Source organism: Miscanthus floridulus, chromosome 9, assembly GCF_019320115.1.
Source record: "Miscanthus floridulus cultivar M001 chromosome 9, ASM1932011v1, whole genome shotgun sequence".
In the NCBI taxonomy this organism is placed as follows: Eukaryota; Viridiplantae; Streptophyta; class Magnoliopsida; order Poales; family Poaceae; genus Miscanthus; species Miscanthus floridulus.
Window position 1 is genome coordinate 92,138,266 of NC_089588.1, and position 16,285 is coordinate 92,154,550.

Consider the following 16,285-nt stretch of genomic DNA (forward strand, 5'->3'; position numbering starts at 1 on the left):
GACCTTTGAAGCGTGATACCAATCGGAGTGCACCATTACACCATCCTTAGCACCATTAGTAACTAGACATACATAAAAACTAGAATACCCCATGAGTACAATATTACAAGTAAGGGTCTAATTTCCATATGATGAACATAAGTCTAGTTGCTTTAGCTAGATACCACTTGATAGCTAGATACCACTTGTAAATACATGGGAATGAAATCATTAGATGACCTATGCATGCTAGATTTTCATTTCATCATTCAAATCTACAACTAGCATACACCACACAAACATGGATATTGAAATTAAGAACTTGTACCATGCAAGCAAATATATGAAATGCACATTCAAATGCATCATACAAGTTTATGAGCTTGCTCCTCCTACTTGTGTGCAATTTTGATTAATCCCCTTACAATGTCATTTTATTTGTTTGCTCCCCCTATCTATCTTACTATCTTTATGCATTTCTCTCCCCCTTTGTCAACAATTAGCACAAAAAGAGGGCTCAAATTTTAGATAGGTTGGGGTGAAACCATGTGAAGTGAGGATCATTTTCCTAAATTGGTTCAATCTAGATTACTTGCAAAAGTTATTTAACTCGGTTTGATCCAAGGACAAGCTTTTTCACACCTCCAAATAAGGGTTATCTTATACCATATTGAGTTAAACACTTATAGCTTATTTTCTAGATCAAACACTAGGTATACAAGCCCACAAACATGTCATATGCTACCACTAGGTCATTTCAAACATACAAGCAATAGTGGTACCATACCAGCATCAAATTCATTTGATTTTCATGAATGAGCCTATTAAATGCGAAAGATGTCTAGATGCACTAATCATGTCCTTAGCAAGGATGTTATCCATGCCAATCAATTTATACCTTGAATTGCTTGAAGGAGGGGCATGTCATATAATGGGGGTGCATCAACACATATTTGAGAAGTCAAGTATGTTCAATTAATTCCTTAGCTTGCAAAACATCTTCTTATCAAGTGGCATGGTGAAGATATCGGCAAGTTGATCTCACTCTTAATGCAAATGTCCCCTTTTTGTTGATGATCTCTTATGAAATGATGGCGGACATCAATATGCTTTGTTCTTGAATGTTGCACTAGGTTGTTGGTGAGCTTTACGGCACTCTCATTGTCACATAGCAATGGCACTTGCGTGAATTCAATTCTAAAGTCACTCAAAGTAGCCTTCATCCAAAGCAATTGAGCACAACTACCGGCCGAAATGTACTCCGCTTCGGTGGTTGAAAGTGCTACACTATTTTGCTTCTTTGATGACCAAGACACAAGTGATCTTCCCAATAGTTGACATGTGCCCGATGTGCTCTTTCTCTCAACTTTGCATCCCGCATAATCGGAGTCTGAATATCCAATCAACTCAAATCTTGCTCCTTTGGGATACCACAATCCAACATTTTATGTATGCTTCAAGTACCTCAATATTCTCTTTGTTGCCTTCAAATGACTTTCTCTTGGTGAGGCTTGAAATCTAGCACACATGCATACACTAAACATCACATCTGGTCTTGATGCGGTCACATAGAGTAGGCTTCCAATCATAGACCGATACATCTTTTGATCCACCATGTTGCCACTAGCATCACTATCCAAGCTTCCACTTGTCCCCATTGGTGTACTAATAGCTTTAGCATCATCCATTCCAAACTTCTTGAGCATGTCCTTGATATACTTGCCTTGACTCACAAATGTGCCATTCTTCATTTGCTTGATTTGAAGACCAAGGAAGTAACTAAGCTCTCCAATCATATACATCTCAAACTCACTTGCCACCATCTTGCCAAACTCCTCACAAAAATCTTGATTTGTTGACCCAAATATGATATCATCAATATAGATTTGCATTACAAACAAGTCATTTCCAAGCTTCTTGGTTCAGAGAGTGGTGTCAACATTTCCCATCTTGAATCCCTTAGAGAGTAGAAAATCCCTCAATCTCTCATACCATGCTCTTGGTGCTTGTTTCAATCCATACAAAGCCTTTCTCAACTTGTAAACATGGTTAGATTTCTTTCCATCTTCAAAACCGCGAGGTTGCTCAACATACACAAGCTCATTGATGTACCCATTGAGAAATGCACTCTTCACATCTATTTGGTACAACTTGATGTTGTGGGCACAAGCATAGGCTAACAAGATCCTAATTGCTTCCAATCTTGCAACCAAGGCATATGTTTCTCCAAAGTCAAGACCTTCAACTTGAGTGTAACCTTGAGCCACTAATCTTGCTTTGTTCCTTATTACTATCCCATCTTGATCTTGCTTGTTCTGAAAGACCCACTTGGTTCCAATCACATTATGATCCTTAGGCCTCTCAACTAAATCACATACTTGGTTTCTTGTGAAGTTGTTTAGCTCTTCATGAATAGCATTGACCCAATCAACATCCCTCAAAGCTTCATCTATCTTCTTAGGTTCAATGGATGACACAAATGAGAAATGCTCACAAAATGAAGCCAATCTTGATCTTGTTTGCACACCTCTTGAAATATCACCAATGATAGTGTCCAATGGATGATCTCTTGCAACATTAGTTGGTTAAAGCACTTGCACTTGATTGCTAGCATTTGATTGATCACTTGGTTGAGATGATGAACTAGCCATTTGTTAATCTTGCACATTGCCATCACTAGTGCTTGCTTGGATTTGATCATGAGAACCACTAGCTTGCACATTTGAGTTAGAGAGCACTTGATTCTTGTCATCTTCAACATCAATCACCACTCTAGGCCTTAACTGACCAATGTCCATGTTTCTCATTGCCTTGACCAATTGAGTGCCTTTCACATCATCTAGATTCTTATTTTCCTCTTGGGAACCATTTGTTTCATCAAACTCCACATCATGAACCTCCTCAAGAGTACCACTAGCCAAATTCCAAACTTTATATGCCTTGCTAGTAGTGGAGTAACCAAGCAAGAAACCTTCATCACATTTCCTTTCAAATTTGCTCAATCTAGTGTCTTTCTTCAATATGTAGCATTTATATCCAAAGGCCCGAAAGTATGCTATGTTTGGCTTTCTTCCATTTAATAGCTCATAAGGTGTCTTCTCCATCATGGGATGACAATAGAGTCAGTTGCTATAGTAGCAAGCCGTGTTGATTGCTTCGGCCCAAAATAAATGACTCACATTGTACTCACTCAACATTGATCTTGCCATGTCAATCAAAGTTCTATTCTTCCTTTCAACTAAGCCATTTGATTGAGGAGTATACTTGGCCGAGAATTGATGTCTAATTCCAAATTCATCACACAACTCATCAATTCTAGTGTTCTTGAATTCACTACCATTGTCACTTCTAACTTTCTTGATGGTTGTTTCAAACTCATTGTGAATACCCTTGACAAAAGATTTGAATATTGCAAACACATCACTCTTGTCACCAAGAAAGAAGACCCATGTATATCTAGTGAAATCATCCACAATCACAAATCCATATTTGTTTCCTCCAATGCTAGTGTATGTGGTTGGTCCAAACAAGTCCATATGCATTAACTCAAATGCCTTAGATGTGCTCATCATACTCTTCTTAGGATGTGTGTTAAGAACTTGCTTTCTGGCTTGACATGCACTACATAGCTTATCTTTCTCAAAAGTGACATCTTTCAAGCCTCTAACTAAGTCATGCTTGATTAACTTGTTTAATTGTTTCATTCCAACATGACCAAGCCTTCTATGCCATAACCAACCCATGCTAGATTTAGTGATCAAACATGTTGTCAATTGAGCTTCTCTAGCATTGAAATCAACCAAGTATAGATTCTCATATCTAAATCCTTTGAATATCAAGTTAGAGCCATCTACACTTATGATCTCTACATCATCCACACCAAATATTCACTTGAAACCAAGATCACATAATTGAGCTACCGACAATAGATTGAAGTTCAAGCTCTCTACTAGTAGCACATTGGAAATGCTCAAGTCATTGGATATTGCAATCTTACCAAGCCCTTTAACCTTGCCTTTTCCATTGTCACCAAATGTGATACTATCAATCCCATTGCTCTTGTTATCATTGATTGAATTGAAGATTCTTGGATCACCGATCATGTGTTGAGTGCACCCACTATCAAGCACATAATGCCTTCCTCCGGCTTTATAATTGACCTACAAAAGAAGATCAATTCTTTTTAGCTACCCAAACTTGCTTGGGTCCTTAAAGGTTAGTTACCAAGGTCTTTGGTACCTCAAATGGCCTTCTTCTTTGGGCCAACAATTGGTGTACCAATGAACTTAGCCTTCACATCATTGGCACCCTTAAAAAGCATGTAACAAGAATCAAATTTGATTGAGGATACATTAGGTAGCTTGTTCTTGTTAATTTTGCAATATTGCTCTATATGCCCAACTTGCTTGCATCTATTGCAAAACCGACCATTGCCCTTCACAAAGCTAGCTTTGGGAGTGACAAAGGTCGCCTTGCCTTTCTTGGGGGTATAGCCTAATCTCTCTTTGTTGAGAGAAAACCTTTGGCTACCCAAGCACTTTAGCAAGCGGTCTTCTCCACCATAGGCATTGCCTAAGGCACGAGTGAGCTCATTCACCTCCTTCTTGAGGGTCTCATTTTCCACTTTTAGTGAGGCATCACAAGTGATTCCATCACTCAAAGGTGAAGTAGAAGTGGTAGTGCTACAAGAGGGGTTAGTGGGAGCAACTAAAATGGACTCATGAAAAGATTCATTAATAAGATCACATGTTAGTCCCACATCACATGATACGATCACTTGCTCCTTCTCGGCTTCCTTCACTTTGACTTGCTCAATGAGAGATGAGTGAGCCTTTTCAAGCTTAGAGTGAGCTTTGCCAAGCTTCTCATGGACTTCCATTAGCCTCTCATGAGTAGCATTGAGCTTATCAAAGGATTGCTCAAGAAATTTTACTTTCTTGCGCAATTCTTTGCACTCCTTTCTCTTCATCTCATTGCAAGCGTGCACTTGCTGACACATGTCCAAGAGCTCCTCCTTGGTGTACTCCTCATCATCATCATTATCATTCCTACAAGAGTCACTTTCACATTCATCATCATCACTCTCATCATATTTTACCTTGGTACGCTTTGCCATGAGACATGTCGATGGAGTGTCGAAGATGTAGGGCTTGTTGTTGATGGCGATGCTTGCTAGTGCTTTCTTGATAGATTTCTTGCCATCATCACTAGAGTCATCACTATCCGATGAGCCATCACTATCCCAAGTGACTACATAGCCTCCACCCTTCTTCTTTTGGAAGGTCATTCTCTTCTTCTTCTTTTCATTTTTATCTTTCTTATGCTTCTTCTTCTCATCTTCATCATTATCACTATTGTAGGGAAATTTGCTACAACATGATCGGAGCTCTTGCAATTGTAGCATCTTCTCGCATATTCTTTGCTTTTGGTGTGATCTCTTCTCTTTCTTGCACCATAGCCCTTCTTCTTCATGAATTTTCCCATCTTGCGGACAAAAAGGGCCATAGCTTCATCATCAATATCACTAAGATCATCATCATCACTTGATTCTTTCTTGGACTTGCCCTTGTTCTTGGATGATGATGAGCTAGCCTTAAATGCTATACTCTTCTTCTTCTTGTCTTCTTCTTCCTTCTTGTCATCCTTGTCATCCCCCTCCCTTTCCACATGATATGTCTCTTGGGTCATGACATCACCTAGCACTTGGTTGGGGTAATCTCCTTCAATCCTCCTCTTATGATAAGCAATCTCAACATCTCAAATCTTGGAGGTAGGCACATCAAGAACCTATGAGAGACATCATCATCCTTGATCTTCTCTCCCAATGCTTTCAAATCATTGACAATTATTTGCAAATGATGGAACATCTCTGGAATGCTCTCATCTTCCTTCATCTTGAAGCTTGTCAATTTATCCTTGAGGATATACAACTTGGCACTCTTTACCGCCGGTGTGCCCTCATATGTTTCCTCTAATTTCTTCCACACCTCATTTGCTTTTTCACAATCCTTGATTTGCTCAAACAGCTTGGAATCAATGGCATTGTATATGGTGTTGAGAGCCATTGTATTGCATTGCTTGTTGATCTTATCTTGGTTGGTGGGATCATCGGGATCAATGATAGCAGTCATTCTTGGTCACTTCCCATACTTGATCATTGATTGAACCAAGATACATCCTCATCTTTCTCTTCCAATAATCATAGCATGTGACATCAAAGAACGGTGGTTTGCCCTCAACATGGTTGAACACAACTTAAGCTATAATTTGACACCGAGGTTGTTAAGCCTTTAATCAAACGGTGATCCCAGCTCTGATACCACTTGAAAGGTCCTAATATGGCTAGAGGGGGGGTGAATAGCCTATTTAAGAATCTACAAATTGACTAGAGCAATTTGATTAGTATGACAAAAAGCTAAATGCAAACTTGCTCTAGCTCTACAAGGGTTGCAAGCCACCTATCCCATAATTCTAGTTGCAATGATAGCTAGACACACAACTTGCTATGATACTACTCACTAAGAGCTCTCAATCTTTCTACTCTAAAGAGCTCCACTAAGCAAACTTAAATAGCAAAACAAGCTCTCAAATCTAATTACACTAAAGAGCTTGCTACAACTAGTTTGCAAGAATATAAACAAGTGAGTAGGATGGTTATACCGCCGTGTAGAGGAATAAATCAATCGCAAGATGAATATGAAACCAATCACCGGGAGAATATCAAATGGTAAGAGACAACCGATTTTTCTCCCGAGGTTCACGTGCTTGCCAACATGCTAGTCTCCGTTGTGTCGACTAATACTTAGTGGTTCAGCGGCTAAGAGGTGTTTCACAAACCTCCTCCACACGATTAGACACCGCAAGAACCTACCCATAACTGAGGTAACTCAATGACACGAGCAATTTACTAGAGTTACCTTTCGGCACTCCGCCGAGGAAGGTACAACTCCCCTCACAATCACCGGAGATGGCCATGAACAATCACCAACTCGTGTCGATCCTCCACTGCTGCACCAAGCCATCTAGGTGGTGGCAACCACCAAGAGTAACAAGCGAAATTCGCAGCGCAACACGAATACCAAGTGCCTCTAGATGCAATCACTCAAGCAATGCACTTGGATTCTCTCTCAATCTCACAAAGATGATGGATCAATGATGGAGATGAGTGGGAGGGCTTTGACTAAGCTCACAAGGTTGCTATGTCAATGAAAATGTGCAAGAGAGTGAGCTTGAGCCGGCCATGGGGCTTAAATAGAAGCCCCCATAAAATAGAGCCATTGGGCTCCTCATTGCACTGAACACGGGCCGACCGGACACTTCGATCATATTGATCGGACGCTGAACCTCAGCGTCTAGTCTTGCGATGTGCGCCATGTGTCATCGGCTTCAAACGCTGATCACCCGATCTCAACGGTCAAGTGATGACCGGACGCGTTAGTTAGAAAGTGACCGGACGCTAGACCTCAGCGTCCGGTCGTTTCTAGTAAGCTCGCAGAGACACATTTCTTTGATCGGACATGTCCAGTCGCACGTGACCGGACACAGCCAGCGTCCGGTCAGTTACCCTGACTTCTGTGTAGCTACATCAGCTTTGACCAAATGCTACCTTCCAGCATCCGGTCAGTCAGAGGCCCAACGTCCGGTCGTATGACCGATGCTAGTTTATCACTGCCACGCCTGACCGGACGCGCCGGTCCTCCTGAGACCAGCGTCCGGTCAGTTGTAAAACAGCGAGACTGATCCTCTTTCATCTCTATCTCCTTCACCCTTGCTCAAATCTGCCAACCACCAAGTGTATCACATTATGCACATGTGTTAGCATATTTTCACAAATATTTTCAAGGGTGTTAGCACTCCACTAGATCCTAAATGCATGTGCAGTGAATTAGAGCATCTAGTGGCACTTTGATGACTGCATTTCGATATGAGTTTCACTCCTCTGAGTAGTACGGCTATCTATCCTAAATGTGATCACACTCACTAAGTGTCTTGATCGCTAAAACAAAATGGCTCCTACATTTTATACCTTTGCCTTGAGCCTTTTGTTTTTCTCTTTCTTCTTTTCCAAGTTCAAGCCTTTGATCATAACCATGCCATCACCATTGTCATGATCTTCGTCATTGCTTCATCACTTGGAGTAGTGCTACCTATCTCATGATCACTTTGATAAACTAGGTTAGCACTTAGGGTTTCATCAATTAACAAAAACCAAACTAGAGCTTTCAAAAGGCATGTCGGAGACCCACTTGCGCGTGGGGAAGGCCCGAGGCTATCCACGGAGTTACCCGACTATGAGCTTATCCCTTGGGAGGGATTCCTTGCGAGGGGCTCACATGAGGACTAGGAGAAAGCTTGCGTGCTTCTCGATACCTCGATAAAAATACCGGAGTCGTCGACGGGAGTTTGCATATCTCTACCTTGATCTTTAGCTTCTGCACTTACATTGATTGTATTACTCCTTTTGTGGTAGAGATAGCAACACACTAGCAAAACCGTAGTTGCACATTTAGATAGTTTATATTTTGCATAGGTTTTGCTAAGGTTAGAAAAAGAGGCTATAGTTTAGAGTTAGAATTTTAAGTTGCCTAATTCACCCCCCCCCCCCTCTTAGGCATCACGGTCCTACTACAAGTGGTATCAGAGTCAGTTGGCTCAATTTGGACCTTTGGCTTAACCATCGTTGAGCCGACGCTATTTAGAGTGGTTGGGATGGATACCTCTAGGCCTCCGCACTTTGACGCCACTAACTTCCCCTATTATAAAGCTAGAATGGCTTGCTACCTTTAGGCGTTGATTTGGGTGTTTGGAGAGTCACTCGTGATGGGATGAAACCCATTAAGAATCCTGATAAACCCACAAAGAGTGAAGAACAGGAAATACATTTCAATGCTAGAGCTAAGAATTGCTTGTTTGAATCTCTTAGCATGGATGTGTTTAACCAAGTGTTCACTTTAAATACGACATATGAAATTTGGTTAAAACTCCAAGAGCTCCATTACGGCACATCTAATGTTCGTGAGCAAAAACATTATCTAGCTAAACAAAATTATGATTCCTTTACAATGAATGGTGATGAGCTTGTTCGTGATATGCATTCTCGTTTGAATCTAATTATTAATGAGCTCCATTCAATAGGACTAACAAATCTAGATGATGCGGACATCGTGAGGAAGATCATCTTCGTGCTACTACAAAAGAAATATGCAAGTATCACCACCATCCTTCACAATATTGAGGACTTAAGCACCATGACCCCGGCCATAGTCATTGGCAAGATAGTGGCATTTGAAATGTCACACAAGATGGGTCAAGAAGAAGCCTCTTCATCAAGCAAAGGCAAAGCTCTCGCATATAGCGAGAAAAATAAGATGAAGGGCAAGCAAGTTGAGACAAGCTCAAGCTCCTCAAGTGAAGATGAAGAAGAAGATGAGGATGATGATGATGATCAATCTTCCTCCTCCACCTCCGACCTTGATGAAGAATCAATCAAACTTATCAACAAGGTGGAGAAGATGATCCAAATACTCAGTGTCAAGGGTGTGCCCATCCAAATTCAAGATCTCATTTTCACCTATCAAAGAAATGAGCAAAGGAAGAGAGGATGCTATGGATGCGGTGAGTTGGGGCACTTTGTGAAAGTTTGTCTAAACAAGCCCACACCCAAGACAAAGAAGAAGGCATGCAAGAACCAAACCCTCACATCAATAAGATCATGGGATGATTCTTCAAGTGAAGAAGAACACCATCACAAGAGGCGAGCCCGCAAGCACTCATCATCAAGCTCTTCTTGTGTGTGCCTTATGGCACGAGGTAACAAAAGCTTATCCTCTAGTGAGAGTGATAGTGATGATGAAATACCTTCTTATGATGAAATTGTGCAACAAAATCTTAATTATGCTAAAATTTGCGCTAGTCAACAAAAGAAGTTTGAAAAAATAAAAGAAAAGCTAGATAGTTCACAAAAAGCATATAAAACTTTGCTTGAACAATATGAGACATTTGCTAATCTCAATATTGAACTATCAACTAAAATTAAGCAACTTGAGGCTAGTGCCACAAGAAATGCATGCACAATCAATGATGAGCAATTTGTAAAGAAAAATAAAAAATTAAAAGAAGAGTTAGCTAGCTCACAAGATGCTTAAAAAAGTTTACTTGCTAAAATGAAAACCATGTGCAAACATTGTGATGAGCTAACAAATAAAGTTGCTAATCTTGAAGCCGTTAGTACAACCCCCACCAAGGCATCTAAAAAGAAAAGTTCTATCTTTAACATGTCTAAAAAGGATGCCTCTACCTCTTGTAATGATTTATGTTTAGACTCATCTTTGTGCAATCAAGTTTATGTTGAGAAAGTTATTGTAGATACATGCACACAAGATGTTGCAAAGGAGAATGAGCAACTCAAGCAAGAAGTAGCTCGTCTCACCAAGGACTTGACTCAAGTAAAAGGCAAGCGAAGCAAGCCCAACTTCATCAAGATAACACCATCAAGGGAGTGAAGAAGCTTGATGAAGGACAAACCATGGTTTGCTACGTGTGCCACAAGAAAGGCCACAAGTCCTATGAGTGCAAGGTGAAGAATGGGGGAGGAGCAAAGAAGAAAGAGAAAAAGCAAACAAGCAAGCTCTTCAACACCTACACCAACAAGGTGGACAAGAAAGCCTCCACACCATACTTGTTAAAGAAGAAGAAAAATTACAAGGTGGTGGCCATCAAGGTGAACAAGCAAGCCAACAATAGGGTCAAACGCTTTTGGGTGCTGAAGGAAATAATTTCCAACATGAAGAGCACCAAGAAGGTTTGGATCCCGAAAGGGAAGTAAGAAGTCCGATGGACGATGGGGAATTTGGAGACTTGGCAAAGTATGGATGTATTTCATGGGGTGCATTATGATGGACAAAATCATTGCCAAGTGGGTTAGTGAATACTATGGACCCAAATTCCCCTTCCCATGTTAGGTAACTAGATTCAATTTCCTTCAAGTAGTATCAATTTGCATTTCCTACAAGTGGTATTTCTTACAAATTGGTATCTTTAAGTATCTAGTTACTTTTTATGCCTCTGTTTGCATTTGCATGCTTATATCTTTTGTCATACATACACTAGGTATATCTTATGGTAGGCTTTCTCGATTTCATTCTTAACCCTTGGAGCAAACCTACATGGTTTAAAATTATTTAGGAGCACGGCACATAGCTTGTCTTACAATTGTTCATCTAATATGTGCCAAAGTCCAAATTGTAGATAATTTCTCCCAAATATCACCTTCGAAAATGACTCTCACATTCATGTGATGTCATCTTTCAAGTGGTATTTTTAATTCTAAAATCAATGTGCATGTCTTCTACAAGTATTCCACACTTGTGTGCACAAATTTAGGGAGAGGTTACTCTACAAGTTGGATGCTTTGAGACTAACACCTTTTCAAGCTTATCATGTGTATAGTAGTCTCATTGCAAGGAAAATGGAGTCCCGAAGTTAAGCATCATACTTCAAATACACACCACCTATTACAAGTGGTAGAAATCAAATTGGTTTCCACATGTGGTATTTCTAAACCGATATCATCATATTGATTTCATTTTGATATTTATATGCTTTCTCCATGCATTATATAGATTAAATTCCCTTAAGCAATAATTTGCCAATTATGCATATGTTGTCTTCTACCATATGTATGCATATATTTAGGAGAAGCTTAATCTATATAATGTGAGAGTCAAATGTTGTGACCTATTCCACTCTACACACAAAGGATCACAAAGTTTGACCCTCCCTTGTGCTACTAATGTCTTCATTTTTGGTGTTTGATTCCAAAGGGAAAAAATTTAGAGGACCAAAAGTAAGCATTATCTTGTAGAACCAAAAGCTAGATCATAATAATTTATAAGTGGTAATGTTCTACAAGTGGTAATGATCCAAGAAAGGGAGTATAGTGGATTATGGATTAGTCTATGTAATTGGAAAAATTTATAGGAAGGAAGGCTTAAATCCATAATGCCACATGTGGATATTTGCAATGGCAAGATAAGTTTTTATGTGGTATTCTTTAGTTTTACAAGTTGTATCTTTTAGCATGATATAACCTTGCCCCTTGCATTGCATCCTAGCAAGTAGGTAGTTTTTAAATTTCAAAATTCTATTATTTGCTTGCTTTGGTCGTGTTGTCATCAATCACCAAAAAGGAAAAGATTGTAAGAAAAATGGACCCTAGGCCCATTTACTTTGGATTTTGGTGTTTAATGACCAACACAACCAAGTTGGACTAATGAATTTACAAGTGATTGTTTTGTAGTTCAATAGGGTGCAAGACGTGACTTAGACGAAGGGCGACGTGATGATCCGATGATCAACACCATAAGCAAGACCCTAGGAGCACAAGAGAAGACCCAAAATATCAAGCAAAGTCCAAGCACAAAGATAGGAACCAAGCCGTACGCAAGATCATGAAGAAACAAGCTCACAGAGGTGACTGGATGCTGGACCGGACGCTAGCAGAAAGTGACTGGACGCTCCGATCAAGAGGCTCGGCAATAGCAGGCGTCAGCAGCAGCGACCGGACGCTAGCGGCAAACCGACCGGACGCAAATCTACAGCGTCCGATCGAGTACAGAAAGGTTTCAGAGCGACGAAATTGCGACCGGACGCGTCTGGTGGCATGTGATCGGACGCTGGCAGCATCCGATCAGTTGATCGTGGCTCTAACGGTCGGGACGACCGGACGCGGCCGATCAGGACGTGATCAGCGTCCGGTCAGTAGCAGAAAAGCGAAATTTTGTCCCCAACGGCTACTTTCTCAGTGGGGCTTATAAATAGACCCCCAACCGGTCAAATGAAGTGAGTGGAGCTAAGGAAACATATCAAGGGTATTGATACACCATTTTAGTGATCTCCACTTGCATAGTGCTTAGTGATTCATTAGGTGATTAGCATAGGTGCTTTGCGAAGTGTTTAGGTTGATTAGACCACCGCTTATGCGCTTGCTCTATGTTTAGGCCTAGTGTTTCATGAGGTTTACATACTTCTTACCACACGGTGCTTGAGTGCACCATTGTTGTACATCGAAGAGGCTTGTAGTCTTACGAGATCACACCAACCGCAGTTGTGGTGTGGCCGCCACCGTGTACTGGAGGGAACAAGGCCCACGGCGTTTCAGCTAGAAGCTTGATAGTGAAGACGGCGGGAGCATTCGGGAGAGGCTTGCCGGAAGGCATGTCGAAGACCACTAGCGTGTGGAGAAGGCCCGAGGCTATCCACGGAGTTACCCGACCGGGAGCTTGGCCCTTACGAGGGATTCCTTGCGAGGGGCTCCAACGAGGACTAGGGGGAAGCTTGCGTGCTTCTCAATACCTCGGTAAAAATACCGGAGTCATCGACGGAGTTTGCATATCTCTACCTTGATCTTTAGCTTCCGCACTTACATTGATTATATTACTCCTTTTGCGGTAGAGATAGCAACACACTAGCAAAATTATAGTTGCACATTTAGATAGTTTATCTTTTGCATAGGTTTTGCTAGGGTTAGAAAATGAGACCATAGTTTAGAGTTAGAATTTTAAGTTGCCTAATTCACCCCCCCCTCTTAGGCGTCACAGTCCTACTACACACATCTTTAGCCTCTTCGAGGACACCAGCCGGCTCTTCTCAGCCGATGACAGGTGCCACTTCCGTAGTGCGTACACTACCACATCATAGCGTTGGGAAGGACCCTACAACCGAGGACGACGAGGACGACGACGACCCCCCGGGCTTTCGCGGACAACACGACTAGTGAGACGATTGACCACAGGACGAGATCGATATGTCTCAGCTAGGTGATGCCCCGCTTGGTACCCAAGAATCCTCACATGTACTAACAAAGGTAGCTTCTTTAAATACGTAGGCTCCATGAACTAACGATCATAAAAATTATAAGTAATCATACATATCATATACTTGTAGAGTACGAGCCGTACGTACCGACAACGCGACCACACCGACGTTGGCTACACTCCCAATGTGTTGCCAACAAATCCAAAGAGACAGAGGCATCCAAGGAATCCTTACACTCCTAGGTCTTAGTTTTTTAGTCGAACAAATATTGACGTCCGAAACTTATAGGCTTAGTTGGTTATATTATGTCGAACTTATATCAAACCAATGAAAATGTTATGTGACAGATTGTCAACTTGCGCACGGATTTCATTTATTTGCTTCATATTTGTTTCAATGCATCGCGGCAGCACTGCCGACGAGATTAAGTAGCAAATAGTTCAGAAACCGATAGTCCCGGCGTATCTCGACGCCGGTGGCCGACGTCTTGACCCCGATCCTCCCGAGCTTGGTCATCGCCGCCACGAAATTGCCGAAGAAGGCACCCTGGTTAGACGCGTAGTAGTCGACCATGCTGCGCGACCTCATATCGGACTAGACCACCTGGTCGAAGCCCACCGACAAGGGGTCGAGGAAGCCGGGGTCCATGGTCGCGTCGCTGTCGATCCTCACCGACAGCAGCCAATCTTTTGTTTGCGTCCAGGTACTGTCGCGCCATGCGCCGTGGCGCGTCACTGTCGCGCCAAGATCGGTGACGCAGCAGACCCTGCCACGTCACCGGTCAGCAGCCCCGATCGTCACCACGTCATCCTCCTGCCGCGCCACCATGCATTGCACGGCACAGGCGTTTCGCCGCGCCATGACAATTAGCGCCAAAAGTGTTAGTTTTGAAGAAAAAAAAACAGTGTTAGATTTAAAATTAGTTTAAAAAAATATTAAAAAAAAATCACCAGTGACAACGTACATATATGAAGTTGGAGTGTTAGAAGCACCATGTCCAATATCCAAAAAAAAACGTCTTCCAATAATCAAGTACACACGCATAACAATCTGCAAATGAAACCACCTCAGCCATCCGCCTTACTCCTGTGTAGAGATCAAATTGTAACCTCAAATTTTGGAACTGTATGTTACCTCGACTAGGGCGCAGTATCTCTGGTCTAGCTTTGTCGTCATGTGGACAGCATTAGCATGGAACTGTGTGTTTTCTCCAACAAAAATCAGCGTCCGGCACTGAAGCTTCTTCAATGATTCCGTTAAATCATGCCGCCTGATGGACAGAGTAGTCCAATTTTGATCATTCGGATCCCCATTTCTTTGTCTGTTCAGGTCATGCACAACAAGGATATATTCTTGTTACCTGTTAATTGCCTGAAGGAACCGCCAGACATTAGTTCCCTGCCTCTCATCAAGTAACTGCATATCATGATTTTCAATTTCGTGTTCAAATAGCAGATGATATAGTCCATCCCATTTTAACAACACTAGAGAAAATAAAGGAGATAAATACTAACACTTCTGCAGGCTTGGACAATCTCTGATTCAGGATCTTGCCCGTTACCACGAACGTCCTGCACAAAACATCAGAAAGCAGCAGCCCTGAGTGAATCTGGATAATAAGCAAAGAACCTATATGCCTGAGAACTTGTGCAAGGGGAAAAGAAAACTGAAGGGAGATCAAAAGTACCATGCTGAAATATCGCTGAGGCAAACTTTCCTTGACTAACCCACGTGTCCCATAGTAATAAAGCAAGTTTAATAATACCTGGGACATGAGATCCTGATGTTAACACACTAAAATACTGCATAATGAAATGAATAATTGACACCATGGAGTTCTTCTGATTATAGTTCAACCCAAAAGAGCCCATATCAGAACTCAAGAACTCAATCCTTCCAACAAGAAGAAATAAAAACAGCAACACGACACTGAAACTGCATTGGATCTGTTCAACAATCGGGTCTCCAAACTAGTGCCCCACTACCGAAACCGCAGCAATCAAACTGAGATCTGGCGAACATGCGTGGGCAACACAAGCAAGCAAGCTACGAGCAAGCTAAATCGCAGCAAGAAGCCGAATGGTGCGAGCTTACTGCAATGCGCGGAGGATGTCGCCGATCTGCCCGTCGATCTCGGCCAGCTCCTCGTTGACCGACGCCAAATCCATGTCCTCCTACAAAAGACCGGAGAGCGTTGCGGCACAAGCGAGCGGAGAGCTGTGCGGCGCGGCGCAAGTGAATGAAACGGCGGCGAGGACCTTGCCGCACCGCCTGTGCCACCGCGCGTGAAAAGAAACTGACGAAGCGGAGAGGTCGAGGGGATTGGGGAAACAAGCGGGTTTCGAACGGTTTGCGGACCCGTTAGCATTTGCGGACCCGTCAGCACATGCGGACCCGACAGAAAAGACAGCACGCATCTTCAAGCAAAATCAACGTTCCAGAATTTGACAGATAAAAATCAACAAAAATCTGTTGACAGATAAATAGTAAA

General features: G+C 42.0%; 1 protein-coding gene across 1 annotated transcript; it reads right to left on the minus strand.

Annotated features, from left to right (window-relative positions):
* Positions 1 to 14,089: 14,089 nt before the first annotated feature.
* On the minus strand, positions 14,090 to 16,064 carry LOC136482381 (protein NDL2-like). Its single transcript, XM_066479593.1, has 7 exons — positions 15,889 to 16,064; positions 15,482 to 15,559; positions 15,309 to 15,365; positions 15,155 to 15,210; positions 14,929 to 15,064; positions 14,759 to 14,844; positions 14,090 to 14,607 (listed from the first exon to the last, which is right to left on the minus strand). Exons 2-7 carry the CDS (start codon positions 15,482 to 15,484, stop codon positions 14,592 to 14,594), a joined length of 354 nt encoding a protein of 117 aa, XP_066335690.1. The 5' UTR covers positions 15,485 to 15,559; positions 15,889 to 16,064; the 3' UTR covers positions 14,090 to 14,591.
* Positions 16,065 to 16,285: the final 221 nt, after the last annotated feature.